The sequence below is a fragment of the Miniopterus schreibersii genome (assembly GCF_964146895.1).
Source record: "Miniopterus schreibersii genome assembly, chromosome: X".
Taxonomy (NCBI): domain Eukaryota; kingdom Metazoa; phylum Chordata; class Mammalia; order Chiroptera; family Miniopteridae; genus Miniopterus; species Miniopterus schreibersii.
In genome coordinates this window covers 63,826,304-63,848,860 of record NC_138104.1, presented here as the reverse complement: position 1 = coordinate 63,848,860, position 22,557 = coordinate 63,826,304, and the positions used below count along the sequence as shown (strand labels likewise).

Sequence of the window (22,557 nt, the reverse complement as noted above, 5' to 3'; positions counted from 1 at the left end):
TGGAAATGAAAAAAAACCTCCTGTAGCAATATTTATATCAGACAATATAGACTTTAAAACAAAGGCTATAACAAGAGACAAAGAATTAAATTTAATAATGATAAAGGGATCAATCCAATAAGAGGACATAACCTTTGTAAATTGGGTATTTACATACCCAATACCTAAATATAAATAGTTATTGACATAAAGGGAGAGATTGGCAGTCATACAGTAATTGTAAGGGATGTTTAAACCTCATTAACATCAATGGTAGGTCATCCAACAGAAAATCAACAAGAAATAGAGGCTTTAAATGACACATTTGACCAGATAGATTTAATGGATATTTTTAGAGCATTTTACCCTAATGCAGCAGAATATACATTATTTTCAAGTGTCTATGAAACATTTTCCAGGATAGACAACATGTTAGGCCACAAAACAGATCTCAATAAATTTAAAACATTAAAGTTGTAACAAGCATCTTCTTTGATCACAGTGGTATAAAACTAGAAATCAGTTACATAAAGAACACTGAAAGCAGCCCGGCCGGGGGTGGCTCAGTGGTTGAGCGTCGGCCTAGGATCCTAGGCGATCAGAGTTCGATTCCCGGTCAGGGCACATGCCTGGTTGCGGGCTTGATCAATGACTCTCTCATCATTGATGTTTCTATCTCTCTCTGTTCCCCTCCTTTCCTCTCTCTGAAATCAATAAAGATATATATATTTTTTAAATCATTTAAAAAAAAAAAAAAGAACACTGAAAGCAATTACATGGAGGCTAAATAACATGTTACTAAACAGTGAATATGTTAACAAAAGATTCCTTGGGAAAAATGAAAATTAGAACACAACAACCAAAAATCTATGGGACACAGTGAAAGCTGTCCAAAAAGGGAAATTCATAGCATTACAGGCCTACCTCAAGAAGCAAGAAAAATCTCAATTAACATTATAATCTTACACTTAAGACAACTAGAAATAAAACAAATCCCAAAGTGAGTAGCAGGAAGCAAATAATAGTGAAAGTAAATTAAATAGAGTAAAAAACAATCATACAAAAGATCAATGAAATCAATAACTGGTTCTTTAAAGACAGAAACAAGATTGATAAACCTTCAGCCAGACTCATCAAGAGAAAAAGAGAGAGGACCCAAATAGATACAATCAGAAATACAATAGAAGTGATAACTGACACCACAGTAATACAAATGATTATAATAAATAGTAGAAATATATTTCAACAAATTGGTCAATCTTGAAGATAGATCAATTCCTAGAAACATACAGTCTTCCAAAACTGAGTCAAAAAGCAACAGAAAAACTGAACAGACCAATAACTACTAAGGAAACTGAATCGGTAATTTAAAAAAAATAAAACTCCAATAAACAAAAGACCAGATGGCAGATGGCTTCACAGGTGAATTTTAACAAACATTCAAAGAACTTACACCTATCCTTTTCAAACTAATCAAAAATATTCAAGAGGAGGGAAGACTCCCATGCTCATTTTATGAATCCTGCATTACCCTGATTCCAAAACCAGAAAAAGACATTTAAAAAAGGAAAGTTATAGGCCAACATTCCTGATGAAAGTAAATACAAAAATCCTCAAGAAAATATTAGCAAATCGAATTCAGCAATACATTAAAATGATCATGATCAAGTGGGATTTATTCCTGGGAGAAAAGGTAGTCTCAACATGCACAAATCAAATCATTTGATACACAACATAAACAAAATGAAGGATTAAAATCATATGATCATATCAATAGATGCAGAAAAAACATTTGAGAAAATTCAGCCTTTATTTATGATAAAAACTCAGCAAAATGGGAATAGAGGGAACACACCTCAACACAATAAAGACCATATATGACAAATGCACAACAAATGTTATACTTAATAGTAAATGCTAGAAGCATTTTCCTTAAGATCAGGAACAGGACAAGATGTCCACTTTCACCACTCATATTCAACATATTATTGGAAGTCTTAGCTCAAGCAATTAGACAAGAAAATAAGGTAACAAAAATCCAAGCGAGAAAGGAAGAAGTAAGACTGTCATTATTTGCAGATGGCATGATACTATATATGGAGAATCCTAAAGACCCTACTAAAACCTATTAGAATTGATAAATGAATTAAGTAGAGTAGCAGGATACAAAATTAATATCCATAAATCAGTTGCATTTTGTGTACTAATAACAAACTATCAGAAAGGGAAATTAAGAAAACAAATAAAATGCCTAAGAATAAATTAAACCAAGGAGGTAAAAGAACTGTATTTGGAAAAGTGCAACACATTGAGGAAAGAAATTGAAGAAGACACAAATAAGTGGAAGCATATAGCATGCTCATGGATCGGAAGAATTAACATCATTAAAATGTCTATACTATCCAAACCAATCTATATATTCAAACAATGCCTATCAAAATACCAATGGTATTTTTTATAGAAATAAAAAAAAATCATCCTAAAATTTATATGCAACTACAAAAGACCCTGAATAGCCACAGCAATCCTGATAAAGAGGTTCAAAGTTGGGGTTATCATGCTACCTGATACCAAACTATACTGCAAGGCTATAATAATCAAAACAGCATGGTACTGGCATAAAAACAGACACATAGTCCAATGGAACGGAATAAAGAGCCCAAAAAGAAACCCACACCTATGAATCTATGGATTAGAAGGCAAGAATATACAATGGGGTAAACACAGTCTATTCAATAAATAGTGTTTGGAAAATTGGACAGATATGTGCAAGAAAATGTAACTAGACTATCAAATTACACCATACACAATAATAAATACAAAATGAATAAAAGACTTAAATATAAGTCATGACACTATAAAAGTCCTAGAAGAAAAAATCAACAGTAAAATCTCTGATATTTATTGTAGCAATATTTTTTCTAATATATATTCGCAAGCAAGGGAAACAAAGGAAAAAAAATAAACAAATGGAACTGCTTCGAACTAAAAAGGTTTTGCACAGCAAAGGAAACCATCAACAAAACAAAAAAGCAACCTACTGAATGGGAGAAGATATTGACTAATGATACTTCTGGTAAGGGGTTAATATCCAAAATTTACAAATAACTCATACAACTCAACACCAAAAAAAATCCAATTAAAAAGTGGGCAGAGGGCCTAAAATCTGTTAACTTGCAGTAAAACACATTTGTGAACAGGATAAAAAGCATAGGTAATATAAAATGAATAAAGCAAAAGTCACTCCTACAAATTTGGAGTGCATTCAGATATATAAATTCAAATGTTCAAATTTTAACCTACTTTAGCCTGGGCCAGCTCAGTTTCCTCCAATGCATCTCATCTGTTTGTGGCCAGAAAGTAACCCTGGAGGTGGTCCCAGGTTAATATAGCTATCCGTAAAGTGAATTCCACATGCAGGTAATTACACCCAGAAACTGTTCTCTTAGGAATGCTTCACTCTGGCTCTCTACTCCAATTCCTAATAACCTTTCTGCCATACAAGCCAAATAGTGGAGCATTCAGACATTATTATCTGTCACCAATTCACAGCAACTTATCTCCACTGTATTCAGTGATTCTGAATCTGCTAATTCTCTTTGAAATTTTAGAAGCAAACAATAAGATAGTGGAATTTAAATTGGGATCATCAACATTAAATGATATTTATTAAGTGTTTTATGCACACATAAGATGTTTTTGTTTTTAAGCAACTCTTTAACTTGTTTCTCACAACGCTCAGTCAACAATGATGCAGAAATACAAACAAGATATAGAAATTGAAAGCAATATAGCAACTAAATGATGCTATTGGGAGATCCTGTTCCACTATGGCTCTAGCCAATAATCTAAAGAGTTTAAATCTTGCTAGGGACTCTCTTCTCATTTGTAATAGGGTTATTACCTTATAAAAACATCTATGTTAGCTGCAAGAGCTCACTGCTTTCTTTTCCCCACCAGCCCTGGTGATGGACACTCCTTCCCTATGAGTTCTATGAATGAGTCACAGAACCCACTGCTAGCAAATGAAGAGCCCTGGGATGACAATGATGATGACAACCGAGGTAGGTAGGTTCAAAAGGAAGGAATTCTCTTCTCCACCCAACAGACCAAGCACTAATAAAGACCATGTTAACATGAACAATGTTGTGTAGTGAGAAAATTGTGTCCAGAAAGATTATATAATATTTCAATCTCATAAGCGCCCTTTGGATTGAGAAAAAAATATGGCAAGATATGTTTAGCAAATCTGAGTGGTTTAGGTAGGATTAAATGGCAGCTTGGGAAGTTCATTACAGGCTTTGTGGTACCATGATTAATAACCAATCAGATAAATCAAAAAATATAATAAGCAATGCTGTAAATTTTTGTAAACAGTTTTGCCAGTTGGTCAATCATTGTCCTTTGCTTGAGTTAATTCAATCAGTGGATAGCGTATTACCTTTCTCTACCCTGATTCATTCACAGTGATTAAATTTCTCTAAAATTTCATTCTCATTTTCTCTTAGAATAGCTTAAATACATGAAAAAATAAAAGATAGCATTACAGGCAAGGCAGAGGAGCAAAGTAAAAATGAGAGAAGAACTCTGCCCTTCCACATTTCTCCCACCAGCTTATTGGATCAACTTAAGATATTTTTGTGGAGAACTGAAAGTTAAGTTCTCATGCCATGTACCCCAGTTGCCACCTATTCTTTGTCTTCGCATAATGCTATACTTACTACTGTGCCTCCAACATTTGTTTATGTTGCTAATAACAGATTTCAGAGAGTAATTTTTGGTGGCTGATCCCAATTATGCAGTAGCTGACAGAAAATTTGGGTAATAATTTGAGGCTCATTAAAGTGGGGAACAGAGCTGGGAAACAAGCCTTTCTAAATGTTCACCCAGTTTGATTATATAGGCCCAAATTCTGTGCCTGAAAGTACAGTTTTAGAGTGAGTTATGTTAATAAGATTAAGGAAGACAAAAACAGTCCCAAAGCCATATTTACAAGAGGAAAGAGTTCTTGCCCAGCCCAAAGAACTTGTAACAAAAGAAACTCCTTTACTTTCTCCTGCTGACTCTTCATTGAAAAACTGACTATATTTTGACTTACCTTCCTTTGGCTATCAGTCTTTTTTTAACAGACATTTAGTTGTGGCAGTTACTAGTAAAGGTAATAACTTTTATTTTGGTATTAAAAGGCCAAACTAATAGAAATTAGAGTTTTATATGGTCTTAACCTAATTTAAAATATCTCCACAATGGAAAAAACTATTCATATCCGAGCCTGGTGTTGGCAAGAATACTTTACGTATAGATGTAGCACTACATTATAAAGAGGTTATTTTCTTGAGCCAGTTTTCAATTCCAGACTTGATTAAAAAATATTCAATACATAAAAAGGTATATAATTTATAATTTACAAAGTACTTTCATATACTTTTTTCATATCTTGGTCTCTCACAACTGTCAGGTTTAGTAAGCATCATTATTAATAACATTCCCATTTTATAATTGAGGAAACCGAGATTTGGAAATATTAAATAACTTATCCAACATCACATAGCAAGAAAGAGGCAGAACTTGGATTTATAGTAAGGTATCCTGGTTCCAAATCCTGTATTTTTTCCAATATAATGCTATGTCTGTCCTTTGGACAAATACACCTGAGATACAGTGTTGCAATCTGATGCCATCTTGTTGTCTGATGCATTCAACAGCTTCTTACATAAATTGTAAAATCATAGACTATAAACTGCCTTTAGCTTTAGCAAGACCATGGTGCCATCCTAGATACATGAGAGTTTTTAAAAATCCATTGAGACAGATTCCACAACCCTCCTTTATCACCCATTCCAGTAACTAACAGATTTAACAATTAGAAAACTATACTTTTCTCTAACACAAGTTCTTATGCTTCACAATTTGTACAGTTGATTCTTTTGTTGTTATTGTTTTGTTTTGTTTTTGTTTAATTGAATTTATTGGGGTGACATTGGTTAATAAAATTATATAGGTTTCAGGTGTACAATTATATAATACATCATCTGTATATTACATTGTGAGTTCACCATCCCATGTCCAGTCTCCATCCATCACCATTTATGTCCCCTTTTGCTCTCTGGTAATCACCATGCTGTTGTCTGAGGGTTTTTGTTTGTTTATTTTTTGCTTAATGTCTTAACCTTTTTCACCCAGCCCCACAGTCCCCCTCCCCTCTAACATTTGTCAGCCTGTACCACCCACCTATGTCTCTGGTTTTATTTTGTTCATTAAATTCCACATATAAGTGAAATCATATGGTACTTGTCCTTCTCTGACTGGCTTTTTTCACTTAGCATAATAATCTCCAGGTCCATCTATGTTGTCACAAAGGGTAAGCATTTCTTTTTTCTGTTACAGCTGCATAGTATTCCACGGTGTAAATGTACCATAGCTTTTTTATCCACTCACCTATTGATGGGCACTTGGGTTGCTTCCAAATCTTGGCTATTATAAACAATGCTGCAATGAACATAGGGGTACATATATACTTAAGTATCCCCCATTTTCTGTGCATAACTGATCATATACAAGTAGCTACTTCACTTTCAGCATCTTAGATTCCTGAGAAAAATGCTATAAGTTACAACTGGATTTGTTGAACTTAATTTCTTTTAGGAATGATATCAGGGTTTGATTCTTAGCCCAAAGTATAATAGGTTACTACATTGTAGGTTACTACAGTGATGTACCTGTAAATTGTGTAATGAAATATATTCTAAAATGTATCTAAATTGATACAATATGGTAAAGGAGTAACTTTTTAAAAAAAATATAATGCCACTGTCAGGAAATATATAAAGTCTTTGTGTTCTCTGAAATCCCTGCCTTATTTTAGCACAGCAATACACCAGCTAAAGAAACACATTTATGAAGGCAAGAGATTGTTTTTATTAAATTTATTGGAGTAAAATTGGTTAATTAGATTATGTAGGATTCAAGTGCACATTTCTTTTTCAGTTTTTAGTTTTTATTTAAATTTTTATTGTTGACACTGTTGCAGATGTCCCCCATTTCGCCCCCTTCCCCACTCCCACCCACCCCATACCACCCTTTTCACTTGGCCCTCACCACACTGTTGTTTCTGTCCATGGTTATGTATATATCTTCATTAGCTAATCCCTTCACCTTCCTTTCTCCAATCCCCTGCAAACCCATACCCTCTGACATTGGTCAGTCTGTTACATGTAACCATGCCTCTGGTCCTATTTTGTTCCTCTATTTAGTTTGTTCGTTAGATTCCACATATAAGGGAAATCATATGGTATTTGTCTTTCTACCCCTGGCTTATTTCGCTTAGCGTAATAATCCCCAGGTCCATTGGTGTTGTAGCAAAGGGTAATAGTTCTTTCTTTTAGACAGTGGTGTAGTATTCCATTGTGTAAATGTACACAACATTTTTATCCACTCATCTACTGATGGGAACTTGGGCTGTTTCCATATCTTGGTTTTTATAAATAATGCTGCTATGATCATAAGGGTGCATGTACTCTTTCGAACTGGAGTTTCAGAATTCTTAGGATATATTCCCAGCAGTGGTATTGCTGGGTCAAAAGGTAGTTCTATTTTTAATTTTTTGAGGAAACTCCAAGCTGTTTTCCATAGGGGCTGTACCAATCTGCATTCCCATCAACAGTCCAATAGCATTCCTTTTCTCCACCTCCTCCCTAGCACTTGTTGTTTGTTGGTTTATTGATAGTAGCCATTCTGACAGGTGAGAAGTGATCCCTCATTTTAGTTTTAATTTCCATCTCTCTGATGATTAGTGACATTGAGCATTTTTTTATCTGTATGTCTTTTTTGGAGAAGTGTCTATTTAGGTCCCTTGCCCATTTATTATGGGAATGTTTGTCTTCTTGGAGTTGAATTGTATAAGTTATTTTATATTTTGGATATTAACCCCTAATCAGATGAATTATTGGTGAATATGATCTACCATATGGTGGATTCCCTTTACATTTTGTTGATGGTGTGTTTTGATGTACAGAAGCTTTTTAGTTTGCTGTAGTCCCATTTGTTTATTTTTTCTTGTTCTTGTGTCAGTACCAGGCTAGTTTGATTTCAATGGCTTTGTATTATAACTTGATATCTGGTACTGTGATCCCTCCAACTTTGTTCTTCTTTGTCAAGATTGCCATGGCTATTCAGGGTCTTTTTTAATTCCATGTAAATTTTTGGAGTGTTTGTTCTAGATCTATAAAATATGCCATTGGTATTTTAATAGAGATCACATTGAATTTATAGATTACCTTAGGGAGTATGAACATTTTAATGATGTTAATTCTACCAATCCATGTACACAGTATATTCTTCCAGTTGTTTATATTTTCTTCTATCTGTTTTCTCAATGTCCTGTAATTTTCCTAGTACTGGTCCTTTACCTCCTTGCTTAAGTTCTGAAGTATCTTAATTTTTTGTTGCAGTGGTAAATGGGATTGGTTTTTTAGTTTCTCTTTCCAATAGTTCGTTATTGGTGTATAAAAATGCCATTTATTTCTGGGTGTTAATTTTGTATCCTGCTACATTGCTGAATTCACTTATCAAATCTAGAAATTTTTTTGGTGGATTGTTTAGGGTTTTCTATGTGCAATATCCTGTCATCTGTAAAAATTGATATTTTTATTTCCTCCTTTCCAATTTAGATACCTTTTATGTTTTCATCTTGTCTGATTGCTGTGGCTAGGACTTCCAGTACTATGTTGAATACAAGTGATGAAATCAGACATGCTTGTCTTGTTCCTGTTGTTAAGGGAAATGATTTTAGTTTTTACCCATTTAGTATGATGTTTGCTGTAGGTCTGTCATATATGGCCTTAATTATGTTGAGGTATGCTCCTTCTATTCCCACTTTGTGGAGAGTTTTTATCAGACATAGGTGGTGGTTATTGTTGGATGCTTTTTCTGAATCTATTGATATGACCATGTGATTTTTGTCCTTCATTTTATTTATTTGATGTATCACATTTATTGATATACAAATATATCAGCCTTTCATCCCCAGAATAAATCCCACTTGGTTATGGTGTATGATCTTTTTAATGTATTGCTGTATCTGATTTGCTGATATTTTGTTGAGGATTTTAACATCTATGTTCATAAGGAATACTGGCTTGTAATTCTCTTTCTTTGTAGTGTCTTTATCTTGTATTGGAATTAGGGTAATTCTGGACTGGTAAAAAGAGCTTAGAAACTTCCCTGCAGGGATATCTCTTTGGATCTTGCTTATATGTTGTCTGAGAATGACTGTTTTTTTGGCCATTTCCAGCCCTCCCAGGAGGCACTTTGGTGCTAGCCAATTTCAGAAGCTCTCCACTTTTCACTCTCAGCAACCTGTTCAAAGCTTCAAGTGATCCACAGTTTGTGGCTGCCTCCACTGGGCTTGGCTGTGCATGGGAGGGGTCTAGCTGTGCTCCTAGGCAGTCTTTTTAGCAACATGGGGCCCTGTGATTGGTCAACTAATGTTCCAAGGCACTTGAGTGTCTGCCTCTACCTACCTCTCCTTGCTGGCTGGCTGTCAAAGATAATGGCTGAAAAGGCTGTTTTTAAGGGCTTTTGACAGAATCAGGAGACGTCTGGATCTCCCATGAGGGTGAGCTGCCATTCAGACTTCAAAGAAGATGGTAAGTGTGTTCCCCCCCATCCCAGAGCCACCTAAGTCTGTTCCAGAATATTTCCCTGACCTCTGCATGGCAGAGCCCCTCATAGGCAAGCCAGTACTATCTGCTGGAAGCCAGGCACTTCTATCAGCTCTCCCATGAGTGGGAAATGCAAGTCAGGTTCCCATGAGTGGGAAAGTAAGGCAAATGACCTTACCCCAAAGCCTGTCACTGACACCCGCTGAGTTTGCCCAGACCCATAGACCCTGCCTCCACTGCTGCCACCTTAGCAAGCGTCCTGATACAGGGTAGGGCCAGCAGATACCAGAGTATGGGGAAACCTGTATCCCAGAGGGTGTGATAATTGCCTTTCCCCAAGCTGCTGCTGCTGTGAGGGGCTTGCACCTCTGGAAAAATGACTGCTTTGGTTTCAGAGAATAGATGACGAAGCACAGGATACTGCCAGGCTGTCTACCATGTTTCTCTCCAATGTCCCCCAACCCAGACTCTCCTAACCAACTCCTCCCTCCTCTAAAGTTCAGGCTGAGTGTCAGTGAATGAAAATCTTGTGCTCTGGCCCTTTTAAAAAGAAGTGGCTTTTTGTCCAGCAAGCTCCATCTGTCCCTGGCAGACAGAAGCCCTGTCACATTTTACCACTGGATGCTACATGGGCGGCTGCTCTGGGCTATGATGCTGCAGGTTGGGGAGTCCAGCATGGGGTCCAGGCCTCACTCTTCTCAGGAAAAATACCCTCTCCTGCAGCTGAGATATCCTTCTGCAACCTCGGCTTGTCACCTGTGAGAACAGGACCAGACCCCTTCCACAAACCTGTCCTTCCTAAGAGTCTCAAGGTGATTTTTGCCCTTCAATGTTTAGAAGTATCCTCTTTAACATGGACAATGGTGTGGAGAGGGACTGGGGAGGGGGTTGGGACGGGGTGGAATGAGTCATTGGGGAGAAAAAGGGATACCTGTAATATTTGAAACAAAAATAAAAAAATCTTTGCCCCCCCCCAAAAACTAAATAAATAATTAAAAAATAAAACTCAATAAAATAATAAAATAATAAAATAAAATAAAATATAAAATAAAATAAAATAAAATAAAAGTATCCTCTTTACATAGTCTTCAATTGTTAATTCCAGGTGAATGTTCCTCAATTTAGTTTTATTTCCAGTTTGGTTCTCAGAGGTGTGAGAAAGATCCACCTATATCACTGCCATCTTGAAACTCCTCAAGTGCACATTTCTATGATACATGATCTGTATACTGCATTGTGTGCTCACCACTCAAAGTCAAATAATCTTCCATTACCATATATTTTGCCCCACTTACCCGTTACTACCTTTCCAATCCCTATCTTCTGGTAACCACCATACTGTTGTCTGTGTCAATGAGTTATTTGTGGGTTTGTTTTTCTTATTTATTCATCTGTTACTTTCCATTGTATATCCCACATATGAGTGAAATCTTATGGTTCTTGAATTTTTCTCTCTTATTACACTTTGTATGATAATATCAAGATCTGTCCATGTTGGATCAAATGGCAGTATTTCATCTTTTCTTATGGCTGGGTAGTATTCCATTGTATATATGTACCAAGTTTCTTTATCCAATATCTAGCAAAGGGCACATATGTTGTTTCCATATCTTGGCCACTGTCAAAAATGCTGCAATGAACATAAGGGTGCATATATCTTTGCAAATAAATGTTTTTTCAGATATTTTAGTAGGTACCCAGAAGTGGAATTGCTAAGTTATATGGTAACTGTATTCTTAATTTTTTGAGGAACCTCCATACGGTTTTCCATAGTGGCTGTACTAGTCTACATTCCCACCAACAGTGAATGAGGGTTCTTATTTTTCTACAACCTCTGCAACACTTGTTATTTTTTCCTTGCTGATAATAGCCATTCTAACAGGTGTGAGGTGGAATTTCATTGTAGTTTTGATTTGCATTTCCCTAATTGCTAGTGAGGTTAAACATATTTTCATATACCTATTGACTGTTTATCTTCTTGGGAGAAGTGTTTATTTAGGCCCTCTGCCCATTTATTTTTTAAATTTATTTTTATTGTTAAAGGCATTACAGATGTCCTTCATTTTTCCTCCATTTGCTCTCTTCCACCTGGTTGCCACCGTACCCTAGGCCTTCACCACACTATTGTCTGTGTCCATGGGCTATGCATATATGCATGGAAGTCCTTTGTTTAATCTTTTTTTGCACCCCCTTTTCTTCTGAGGTCTGAAAGTCTGTAGCATGATTCCATGTCTCTGGACCTATTTGTTCATCAGGTTAATTTGTTCCTTGAAAATAAGAACAAGACAGGGCTGTCTGCTTTCACCACTCTTATTCAACTCAGTACTGGAAGTCCTTGCCATAGCCATCAGACAGGAAGAAAACATAAAAGGTATCCAAATTGGAAATGAGGAAGTAAAACTGTCATTATTTGCAGATGACATGATATTGTACATAGAAAACCGTAAAGACTCCATCAAAGTACTATTAGATTTGATCAAGGAATTTGGCAGGGTAGTTGGATACAAAATTATCATCCAGAATTCAATTTGCATTTTTATACACCAACAATGAACTCTCAGAAAGAGAAACAAAAAAACAACAACAATACCATTTGCCACTGCAACTAAAAAAATAAGATACCTAAGAATAAACTTAACCAAGGATGTAAAAGACCTGTACTCGGAAAACTACGGGACACTGAAAAAAGAAATGGAGGAAGATATAAACAAGTGGAAGAATATACCATGTCCATGGATTGGAAGGGTTAATATTATTAAAATGTCCATACTACCCAAAGCAATTTAAAGATTCAATGCAATTCCTATTAAAATACCAACAGCATATTTCACAGAGCTAGAACAAATATTCCAAAAAATTTACGTAGAAACAGAAAGGCGTTGAATAACTGCAGCCATCTTGAGAAAGAAGAACAGAGGGGAGGGATCACTTCACCAGACATCAAAATGTACTTCAATGCCATTGTAATCAAAATAGCTTAGAATTGGTACAACAATAGACATATAGATCAATGGAACAGAACAGAGACCCTAGAAATAGGGTCAGTTAATATTCGAAAAAGGAAGCAAGAGCATACAATGGAGTAACGACAATCTCTTCAATAAATGGTGCTGGGAAAATTGGACAGCTACATGCAAAAAAAAAAAATGAAATTAGACCACCAGCTTACACCATACACAAAAATAAACTCAAAATGGATAAAAGACTTAAATGTAAGTCACGAAACCATAAAAATCCTGGAAGAAAACATAGGCAATAAAGTCACAGACGTCCCACGTAGTGGAATTTTCACTCATACACCTAGGGCAAGAGAAACAAAAGGAAAAATAAACATATGGGAACACATCAAACTTAAAAGCTTCTGCACAGCAAAAGAAATCAGCCTCAAAATACAAAGGAAACCCACAGTATGGGAGAACATATTTGCCAAGGATGTATCTGATAAGGGGTTAATTTCCAAAATATACAAATAACTCATACAACTCAACAAAAGGAAGACAGAGAATCCAATTAAAAAATGGGCAAAAGACTTGAATAAACACTTCTCCAAAGAGGACATACAGATGGCCAAGAGACATATGAGAAAATGCTCAAGATAGCTAATCACCAGAGAGATGCAAATTGAAACCACAATGAGGTATCACTTCACACTTGTCAGAATGGCTACCATCAACAAATCAAGAAATGACATGTGCGGGTGAGGATGTGGAGAAAGGGGAACCCTGGTACACTGCTGGTGGGAATGCAGACTGGTGTATCTACTGTGGAAAACAGTATGGAGGTTCCTCAAAAATTTAAAAATGGAACTGCCCTTTGATCCAGTGATCCCACTTCTACCTATATATCATAAGAATCCTGAAACACTAATCAGAAAGAATATATGCACCCTTATGTTCATACCAGTGCAATTTACAATAGCTAAGATCTGGAAACAGCCCAAGTGCCCATCAGTAGGTGAGTGGGTAAAAAGCTGTAGGCCATTTACACCATGGAATACTATGCAGCTGTAAAGAAGAAAGATCTCATACCATTTGGTACAGTATGGATGGATCTGGAGAATATTATGCTGAGTGAAATAAGCCGGGCAGAGAAAGACAAACATCACATGATCTCACTTATATGTGGAATCTAAAGAACTTAATAAACTAATGAATAGAAGAGATTCAATGACATGGAAGCATGGATCAGACTGAAGAATCTCAGAGGGAAGGAGGGGGGTGGGTGGCAGGGGGAAGAGATCAACCAAAGAATTTATATGCATATATGCATAACTCAAGGACACAGACAATGGTGTGGTGAGGGACTGAGGAAGGGGATGGCAGGGATGGAAGGGGTCAATGGGGAGAAAAAGAGACATCTCTAATATTTTGAATAAATGTATATAAATAAATAAACAAACAGACCCAAAAAACAAGTAGAAAACAAAAAAAACACCCAAAAGATCCCAACAACAACAGCAGTAACAACCACAAAAGAAAAGAGAATTAGGAAAGGGAAAAGAGGACAATAATAATAATAATAATAATAAAAATGAAAGAAAGAAAAATATAATATTAATATATATATATTTTTTTAATATATCTTTATTGATTTCAGAGAGAGGAAAGGAGAGGGAGAGGGAGAGACAGAAACATCAGTTATGAGAGAGTCATTGATCGGCTGCAGCCCACAACCCGGGCATATGCCCTAACCAGGAATTGAACCCTGATCGCCTGGATCCTAGGTTGACGTTTAACTGCTGAGCCATGCCCGGCTGGGCTATAATATTAATATTAAAATAAAAAATACTAGAAGAGAAAGGGGGCAGAAAAAAGATTGAGATGAAAGAAGGGAGAAAAAACAATAAGCGTAAAAAGTAGGGAAAGGAAAGGAAAACGGTATAAAAGACAAGAAGAAATAGAAAGAAGAAAATTATGAAAATGTAAAAAAAAAAAGAAAGATAAAGTGAAAGTACAGAAAAAAAGAAAAATAATAAAGAAAAGGCAAATAAGAGAGAAAAGAGAAAAATTAATAACAATAATAATACCAAAGCAATAAAAAAGATAAACTAAAGAAAATATTGAAAGACAGCCCCCCTCAAAAAACAAAAACAAAAAACCAACAAAGGGAAGTTCATCTCAGCAGATTTTAGTGTCTGCTAGAACTTCCTTTTGGATCTTGCCCTTATGTTGTCTGAGTCTGTTTTGTATGTTATTTTCGGGCCTCCCAGGAGGTACTTTTGTGTCACCGAATGTCTGAAGCATACAAGTTTGGCTCTTTAAGTCATATTTTAAGATTTAAGTGGCCCGCAGCTTATAGCTGTTTTCACTGGGCTAGTCTCCCCAAGGGAGGGGCTAAGCTGAGCTTCTCCGTCTGCTTTTTAGCAGCACAGGGCCCTAAGGCAGGTGGAGGGTATGTGCCCAGTCTGTTTCTTTTTCTTCAGCCAGCTGGAGTCCCTCTTAGGCAGGCTGGTTGGGTCTGCTGGAAGCCAGAATTTTCTCCCAGCAATCCTCTGAGAGGGAAGTGCCAGCCAGGTTCCAGGGAATGGGGGGATGTCTCCACCCCACAGCCAACTACTGACTCACTGAGACTGCTGCTCACTCAGGCTCATGCCTCCTCTGCTGGGTTTGTGGTTAGGGGCCTTGTGAGCTGGATTCCAGAGGGTGGCGCAAGCTATATCCTGAGGAATGGGTTATTTGCATTTCCATAGGCTTCAGGTGTTGGGAGGGGCTTGTGTCTCTCTGGAGAAAAGGCCAAGGCCATATCTGGAGTATGACTCAGCACAGGTCCTCCTCACCGCTCTGCCCAACTCCTTCCACCCCTGTCTCTCCTCAGGCCACTCCAGTCTGCATCTCGAGCCTTCCGCTGAAACATAGTGTGAGTGTCTGGGGGAAAAAAATCCTGTGTGCTACCCCTTTATAAAAAGTGGCTTTGCCGCCAGTCATCTCTTCTCTCTGGCTGCTGGAAGCCCTTCCTCTGGTTTCTGCATGGATGGCTGTTGCCTGGCAGCTCAGCTCTCTGGTTGCTAGAAGCCCCTGATGGTTGCTGCGTGGGCAACTGTTGTCCACTCTGGCTGCCCCAGCTGCACGCCCTGCCTGGGATCCTGTCCTCTCTCTTCTCTGGGGGACCCTTCTCCCATTGCTCTTGAGAGTTCCACTAGCACCTCTTGTGACACTGCTCTTCCTAACAGTTTCCAGGTGGTTTCTTTCATTCCTTGTTTAAAAGTCTCCTCTTCAGCCAGTCTTCTGCTGTTTTTTCAGGGTGAATATTCCCTAACTTAGTTCAAATTTCAGTTAGAATCTGGAAGGGGGTAGGAGAAAGATCCACATACTCCACTGACATACTTTGCCCTCTTCTGTCCATTTTTTTAATTTTTTTTTATTTAATCCTCACCCAAGGATATTTTTTCCATTGCTTTTCAGAGGGAGTGGAAGGGAGAAAGAGAGAGACAGAAGAGAGAAAGACAGAGAAACATCAATGTGAGAGAGACACATGGACTGGTTGCTTCCAGCAAGAGCCCCAACCAGGGCCAAGGACTGAGCCTGAAACCGAGGTACATGTGTTATAGTTTAACAGCGAGAACAACCGAGATCGCCACACTCAGAATCAAATGTAGGAGCAAAGTTTATTGCGCTAGCTGACGACAGGGGCACCGCATCCAAATCTGCCCTACCCCGTCCCCTACACTAGCAGTATTTAAAGCAAAAAAACATGTCCTCCTTGGCTGGAGGGGGATGAGCTGTTTTAATGGCCTTGTGAAAGTGGTTGGGTACAGAAGCCAAAACAAGCATTAGTTAATTTATCTTAGGTACCATCTTAAGTTTCCATTCCCGGAACCGGGGGCAATTTAAAAAACATTCCCTTGTGTAAAGGTCAGAGCTTAATCACAGAGTTTCAGTTGATTTCTTTTCCCAAGCTTGTGAGTCCAGGTGGGGCCTTGGGCCATAAGGCCAGATTACTGAGCCCAGATCACATGCCCTTGGCTGGAGTTAAACCCAGGACCCTTCAGTCCACGGGCCAACGCTCTAACCACTGAACCAAACTGGCTAGGGCTGCCCATTTTTTAAATAAGATTCTTTGTTTGGTGTTGAGTTCTATGAGTTCTTTATATATTTTTTATATTAACCCCTTGTTGGAACTTCTGATTGCAAATATCTTCTCCCATTTGGTGAGTTGCCTTTTTGTTTTGTTGGCAGTTTCATTTGCTGTGCAGGTTTTTAGTTTGATATAGTCCCATTCATTTATTTTTGCCTTTACTTCCCTTGATTTTGGAGTCAAATTCATAAAATCTTCTCTATGACTAACGTCCATAAGTATAGCACCTGTCTTCCATCTAATTTATTGTTTCAGATCTTATATTTATGTCCTTGATCCATTTTGAATCAATTTTTGTGCATGGGGAAAAACTGAAGTGTAGTTTCATTCTTTTGCATGTGGCTTTCCAGTTTTCCCAGAACCACTTATTGAAGAGTCTTTCTTTTCTTCATTATGTGTTTTTGGCTTCTTTGTCAAAAATTATTTGCCAATACACCTGTGGATTTATTTCTCTTCCATTGGTTTGAGTGTCTGTTTTTCTACCAATACCATGCTGTTTTGATTATCTTTGCTCTATAGTATAATTTGAAGTCTGGCTTAGTTCTTTTATCTCAGAATTGCTTTCACTATTTGAGGTCTTTTGTGGTTCCACACAAATGTGATAAGTTTTTTCTATTTCTTTAAAAAATGTCATTGGGATTTTTATGAGAATTGCATGATATCTTTATATTGCTTAGGCTAATATGGACATTTTAACTATGTTGCTTCTTCTAATCCATGAACACAGAATATTTTTCCATTTTGTTACGTTTTTCTCAATCCCTTTTAATAATGTTTTGTAGTTTTCGGTATTCAGGTCCTTCACATACTTCATTAAATTTATTGCTAGCTATTTTATTTTTTGTTTTTGGAATTGCAAAAGGAATTTTTTTTTCATTTCTTTTTCTGAAAATTCATTGTTAGTATATAGGAATGCAGTGAATTTTTGTACATTGATATTGTATCCTGCCACTTTATCGTATTTGTTTGTTTCTAATAATTTTTTGGTGGAGTCTTTAGGGTTTTTTATATAAAGAATCAAGTCATCTGCCAAAAGTAACACTTTTATTTCTTCACCCCCAATTTGGATGCCATTTATTTCTTTCTCTTGCCTGATAGCTCTGGCTGAGACTTCCAGTACTGTGTTGAATAACAGTAGTGAGAGTGGACATCCTTGTCTTGTTCCTGATCTTAGAGGAAAAGCTTTCAGTTTTTCACCACTGAGTATGATATTAGCTGAGGGTTTGTCATAAATGGCCATTATTATGTTGAGTCACATTCCCTCTTTACTCATTTTATTGAGTGTTTTAATCATAAATGGATGTTGTATTTTATCCAGTGATTTTCTGGATCTATTGATAAGATCGTATTATTTTTAACCTTTTTTTGTTAATGTGGTGCATTACATTGATCAATTTGCGTATGTTGAACCATCCTTGTACCCCTGGAATGACCCCCACTTGATTGTTATGCATTATTTTTTAATGTATTGTTTTATTAGATTTGCTAATATTTTGTTTGGGTTTTTAGATTCTGTATTCCTAGAGATATTGGTCTATAGTTTGTGTGTGCTATCCTTGCAAGGTTTTGGTATCAGGGTTATGTTGGCCTGATAAAATGTGTTAGGAAGTATTGTCTCTTCTTCAATTTTCTGAAAGAGTTGGAGAAGAATAGATATCAAATCTTCTTTGAATGTTTGGTAGAATTCACTAGTGAAACAATCTGGTCCTGGACTTTGAGTTGTTTTTGGTGGTTGTTTCAGTGTCTTCACAGTTGATGTCTATTTAGATTTTTTAGTTCTTCATGATACAGTCTAAGAAGGTTATATACTTTTAGGAACTTATCCATTTTTTCTTGGTTATTGAATTTGGTGGCATATAGTCTTCCACAGTATCCTAGTATGATCCTTTGTATATCTGTGATGTCTGTGGTGACTTCTCTTTGATTTTTGGTTTTGTTTATTTGAGTTTTTTCTTCCTTTTCTCATAGTAAGCCTAGCCAAAGCTTTGTGAATTTTATTAATCTTTTCAAACATAGCTTTGTTGCATTAATTTTTTGTATAGCCTTTTTGCTCTATTTTTTTTTCCTGCTGACTTTGGTTTGCTTTTGTTCTTCTTATTTATAGTCATTGAAAATAAAATGTCAGATTGTGTTCTTGTTTCTAGAGATAGGCTTGCAATGATATAAACTTCTCAAAGGTTTAGATATGTCATATTGTCATACTCATTTGTCTCTCTATATATTTTGATCTCTCCTTTTTTTTTCTTCTTTGACCCAGTCATTTTTTAGTACCCTGTTGTTTAATCTCCATGTATTTATGGTTTTTTAACTTCCTTTCTGCAGTTGATTTATAATTTCAAAGCCTTGTGATTGGAGAAGTTGCTTGGTATGATTTCAATCTTCTTAAATTTATTAAGGCTAGTTTTGTGTCCCAACATATGGCCAATCTTTGAAAAAGTTCTATGTGCACTGGAGAAGATTATATAATCTAATATTCTGGAATGAAAGGTTCTGTAAATGTCAATTATGTCCATTTGTTTTAATGTGTCATTTAAGGCTGATATTTCTTTATTAATTTTCTGTTTGGATGATCTATCTAGAGCAGTCAATAGAGTGGTAAGTTCCCCAACTATAATTGTGTTTTTGTCAGTTCCTCTCTATTTTTGTGAGTAGTTGCTTTATATATTTTGGTACTTCCTAATTGGGTGCATATATATTGAGAAGTGTTATGTCTTCTTGATGTAGTGTCCCCTTTATCTTTATAAAATGTCCATTTTTGTCTCTTGTTACCTTTGTTATCTTAAAATCTATTTTGTCAGATGTAAGTATGGCTACACCTGCTTTTCTGTGGATTTTATTTGCTTGGAGAATCATTTTCTACCCTTTTACTTTGAGTCTATCTTTGTCTTTGTAGCTTAGATGTGTTTCCTGAAGGCAGTATATGGTTGGGTTTTATTTTTTGATCCAATCTGCTACCCTGTGCCTTTTTATTGAATTCAGACTATTTACATTTAGGGTAATTATTGAAGCTGAGGGAGTTTACCACCAAAAAGGAATGAAGAATATATGAGGAATTCCTATAGCCATTTTCTTTTTTGTTTTCTGGTAGGTCTGTGTTTCCTTTGGTTCCTTTCATTTGTGTTTCTGTCTGTTGTTTTTGTTTGCTGTAATTCCATACTCTTTTTCCTCTGTTTTTTCTTTTTTTAAGCTGTGTCTCATTTTTTTCCCCATGTGGTTACCATTAGATTTATGAAAAAGAAAGTTTCATAACAGTTATGAACTGTTATATACAGTAGTCTTTTTTCTTTTAATATATCTAATCTTAACCCCCCTTTGCAAATTAAGACCTTTAGCCCCTCCCCCTTTATGTTTTCTTGCCTCAAATTATCCCCATTTATACTGTGAGTTTGTTAGTCATCTTACTTGTAGTTTTGTGACCTTTTGTTCTTTGTTTTAGGTAGAATAAGCCCCTTGATTATTTCCTGCAGTGGAGGTCTTTTGGTGGTAAACTCCCTCAGCTTCTGTATGTCGACAAAGTCTTTATTTCTCCTTCATATCTAAAGAATAACTTTCCTGGATATATTATTCGTGGCTGGTATTGTCTCTCTTTCAGTAGTTTGAATATTTGGTTCCACTCTCTTATTGCTTGTTGAGATTTTGTTGGAAAGTTAGATGATAACCTAATGGGCTTTCCTTTATAGATTACTTTCTTCTTTTCCCTGGCTGCCTTGAAAATTCTTTCTTTGTCTTTAATTTTTGACAGTTTCAATACAGTATGCCTTGGAAAAAGTCTCTTTGGATTGAGGCAACTAGGTGTTCTGTTTGCTACTTGGATTTGAGGATCTAGTTCTTTCCATAGGCTTGGGAAGTTTTCATCAATTATTTGTTTGAATAGTCTCTTTGTTTCCTTCTCTTTCTCCTCTTTTTAGTATGCTTATTAGTCTTATAATGCTCTTTTTTATGGAGTCAAATGGTACTCATAGAGTTCTTTCTTTTTTGCATGCTCAAGTCTTCTCTTTTTTCCTCTGCATCATTTGTAGATTTCTCTCTTTGATATCACTAATTATTTTCTCTTTCTGGTCAGCTCTATTTCCTAAGCTCACTAGTTTATTTTTTATCTCATTGAGTTCTTCATCCTCAGAATTTCTGTTTAGTCCTGTTTTAAAATTTCAGTCTCTTTGGTAAAGTGCTCTTTTTGTTTGTTGACTTAGTTTCTGAGGTGTTTTTTTTTTAACTGTCCATCTGTGTTTTCTTGCATCTAGTTGAGTTTTTTCACAACTGCAATCTTGAATTCTCTTCTATTTAAATCACACATTGTTATGCCTTTAAGTTTATTTTCTGGATATTTTTCATTTTCTTTCTGAGCTGCCTTGTTACCTTGGTTATTCATAGTATTTGATGGATTCCTTCTCTGTCTAAGCATCTATGAATGAGTTTCAGTTCTCTAGTAGATTGATAACAAGAAGGCCTTCTATTGTTTTCCAATAGGTGATGCTGAATCACAAGGGGTTGTTTTTTTTTTAGCTCTTTTGCACTTCTCTGGCTTTTCAGATCTCTGCAGGGTGGTGGGAAATGACTTGTGTTCCCTTGCAAGATGGGCACCTCCCTGTGCTTCAGTCACCCTGGTCCCAGGGGACCAGACATGTAGAGGATTTCAGTGGGTGATGGCATTCCAAATCAGTGAAATCCCAGTGCTATCCACCATAGCCAGACACTGCTGGCAGCACAGTGTGATGCATGGGGGTGGGGTGTGCTGGGGGAACCTGGTAACCTCCTTTGTTGCTTTGCCCCAATATACATCTACCTGACACTGGAATTAGTTGCAGAGTGTGTCCTTCACTCAGAGAAAAAATGTTTCTCTAGTACCAGTTCTTGTGTTTGCAGTTAACTGCTCTGCAACAGGGCAGGAAGGGTGAGTGGAAGCAAGCTCTGAGAGTGTGGGGTCAGGCTTTTCGGCTTTGTTTCTCTGTCTTAAATATTGAATGGCAGGCAACTATGGCCACACCTCTGTGCTTTATTTTTGTCCAGGACACTGTGCTCAGCTGCACCTCCTGCAGAAATGTTTACTGAATTTCTTTGCTCTTCTCAGCTGAAGGGAGTGTCAGCCATAATCTTATTTCTCCCTTTTCCGTGCTAGCTTTGCAGAGAGCTCTGGGCTGCAGAGCTGCGTCCATGGCTGGTATCAGCTCTTCTCCCTTCTCACCTCCCCTGTTTGCTCCCACTTACCCATCTTCAGATGTTTCAATGCATGAATCTCTCAGATGTGTTTGTGCATTGAGCCAGGAATTCTTTTTTGAATTATAGCTGTTCAAATTGTTTTAATTTCAAGGAGGGAGACCTAAGGAATTTGTCATGCCACCATTCCTCTTAAGAATTTTAAATAAGCTTCTGTGATGAGATTTTTACAATCTTTATTTAATGTATTAATGCATGAAAATTTGCAAATCAAAGGTCACTGATGTATTCTGAGGAGATTTTAACAAGGTGCCTTGTAAACTCTTTTGAGAGACTTAGGGGTACATTTAAGTTTTTTGTTTTGTTTTGTTTTGTTTTGTTTTGTCTTGTTGTGGTTGTTTTTTTTTTAAATACCCACTGGAGAGTCTGTTTATTGATTTTATAGACAAGAGAGGAGAGAATAGAGGGAGAAACATCAGTTAGTTGCTTCCCATATGGGCCACAACCAGGGATAATACACAAAATCTAAATATGTGCCTGGATTTGGAATAGAACCCATAACCTTTTGGTGTATGGGATGACACTCCAACCAACTGAACCACCTGGCCCGTGCCATTTAAGTTTTTGATGAAATGGTTAACACATATGTGTTCTATTACTCATCACAAAATTTTCTATGTCATTCATT

General features: G+C 36.7%; 1 protein-coding gene across 3 annotated transcripts in view; it reads left to right on the top strand.

Annotated features, from left to right (window-relative positions):
• Positions 1–22,557, top strand: part of ZDHHC15 (zDHHC palmitoyltransferase 15) — a 180,421-nt gene that overhangs the window by 128,812 nt on the left and 29,052 nt on the right. For 2 of the 3 annotated variants that reach the window (XM_081125836.1, XM_081125837.1), the window contains one exon: positions 3,940–4,043. In XM_081125836.1, the coding sequence (XP_080981962.1) occupies positions 3,940–4,043 (104 nt within the window). Of the gene's footprint in view, positions 1–3,939; positions 4,048–22,557 lie in introns of all 3 variants that reach the window. The other variant, XM_081125835.1, reaches the window with a different exon arrangement.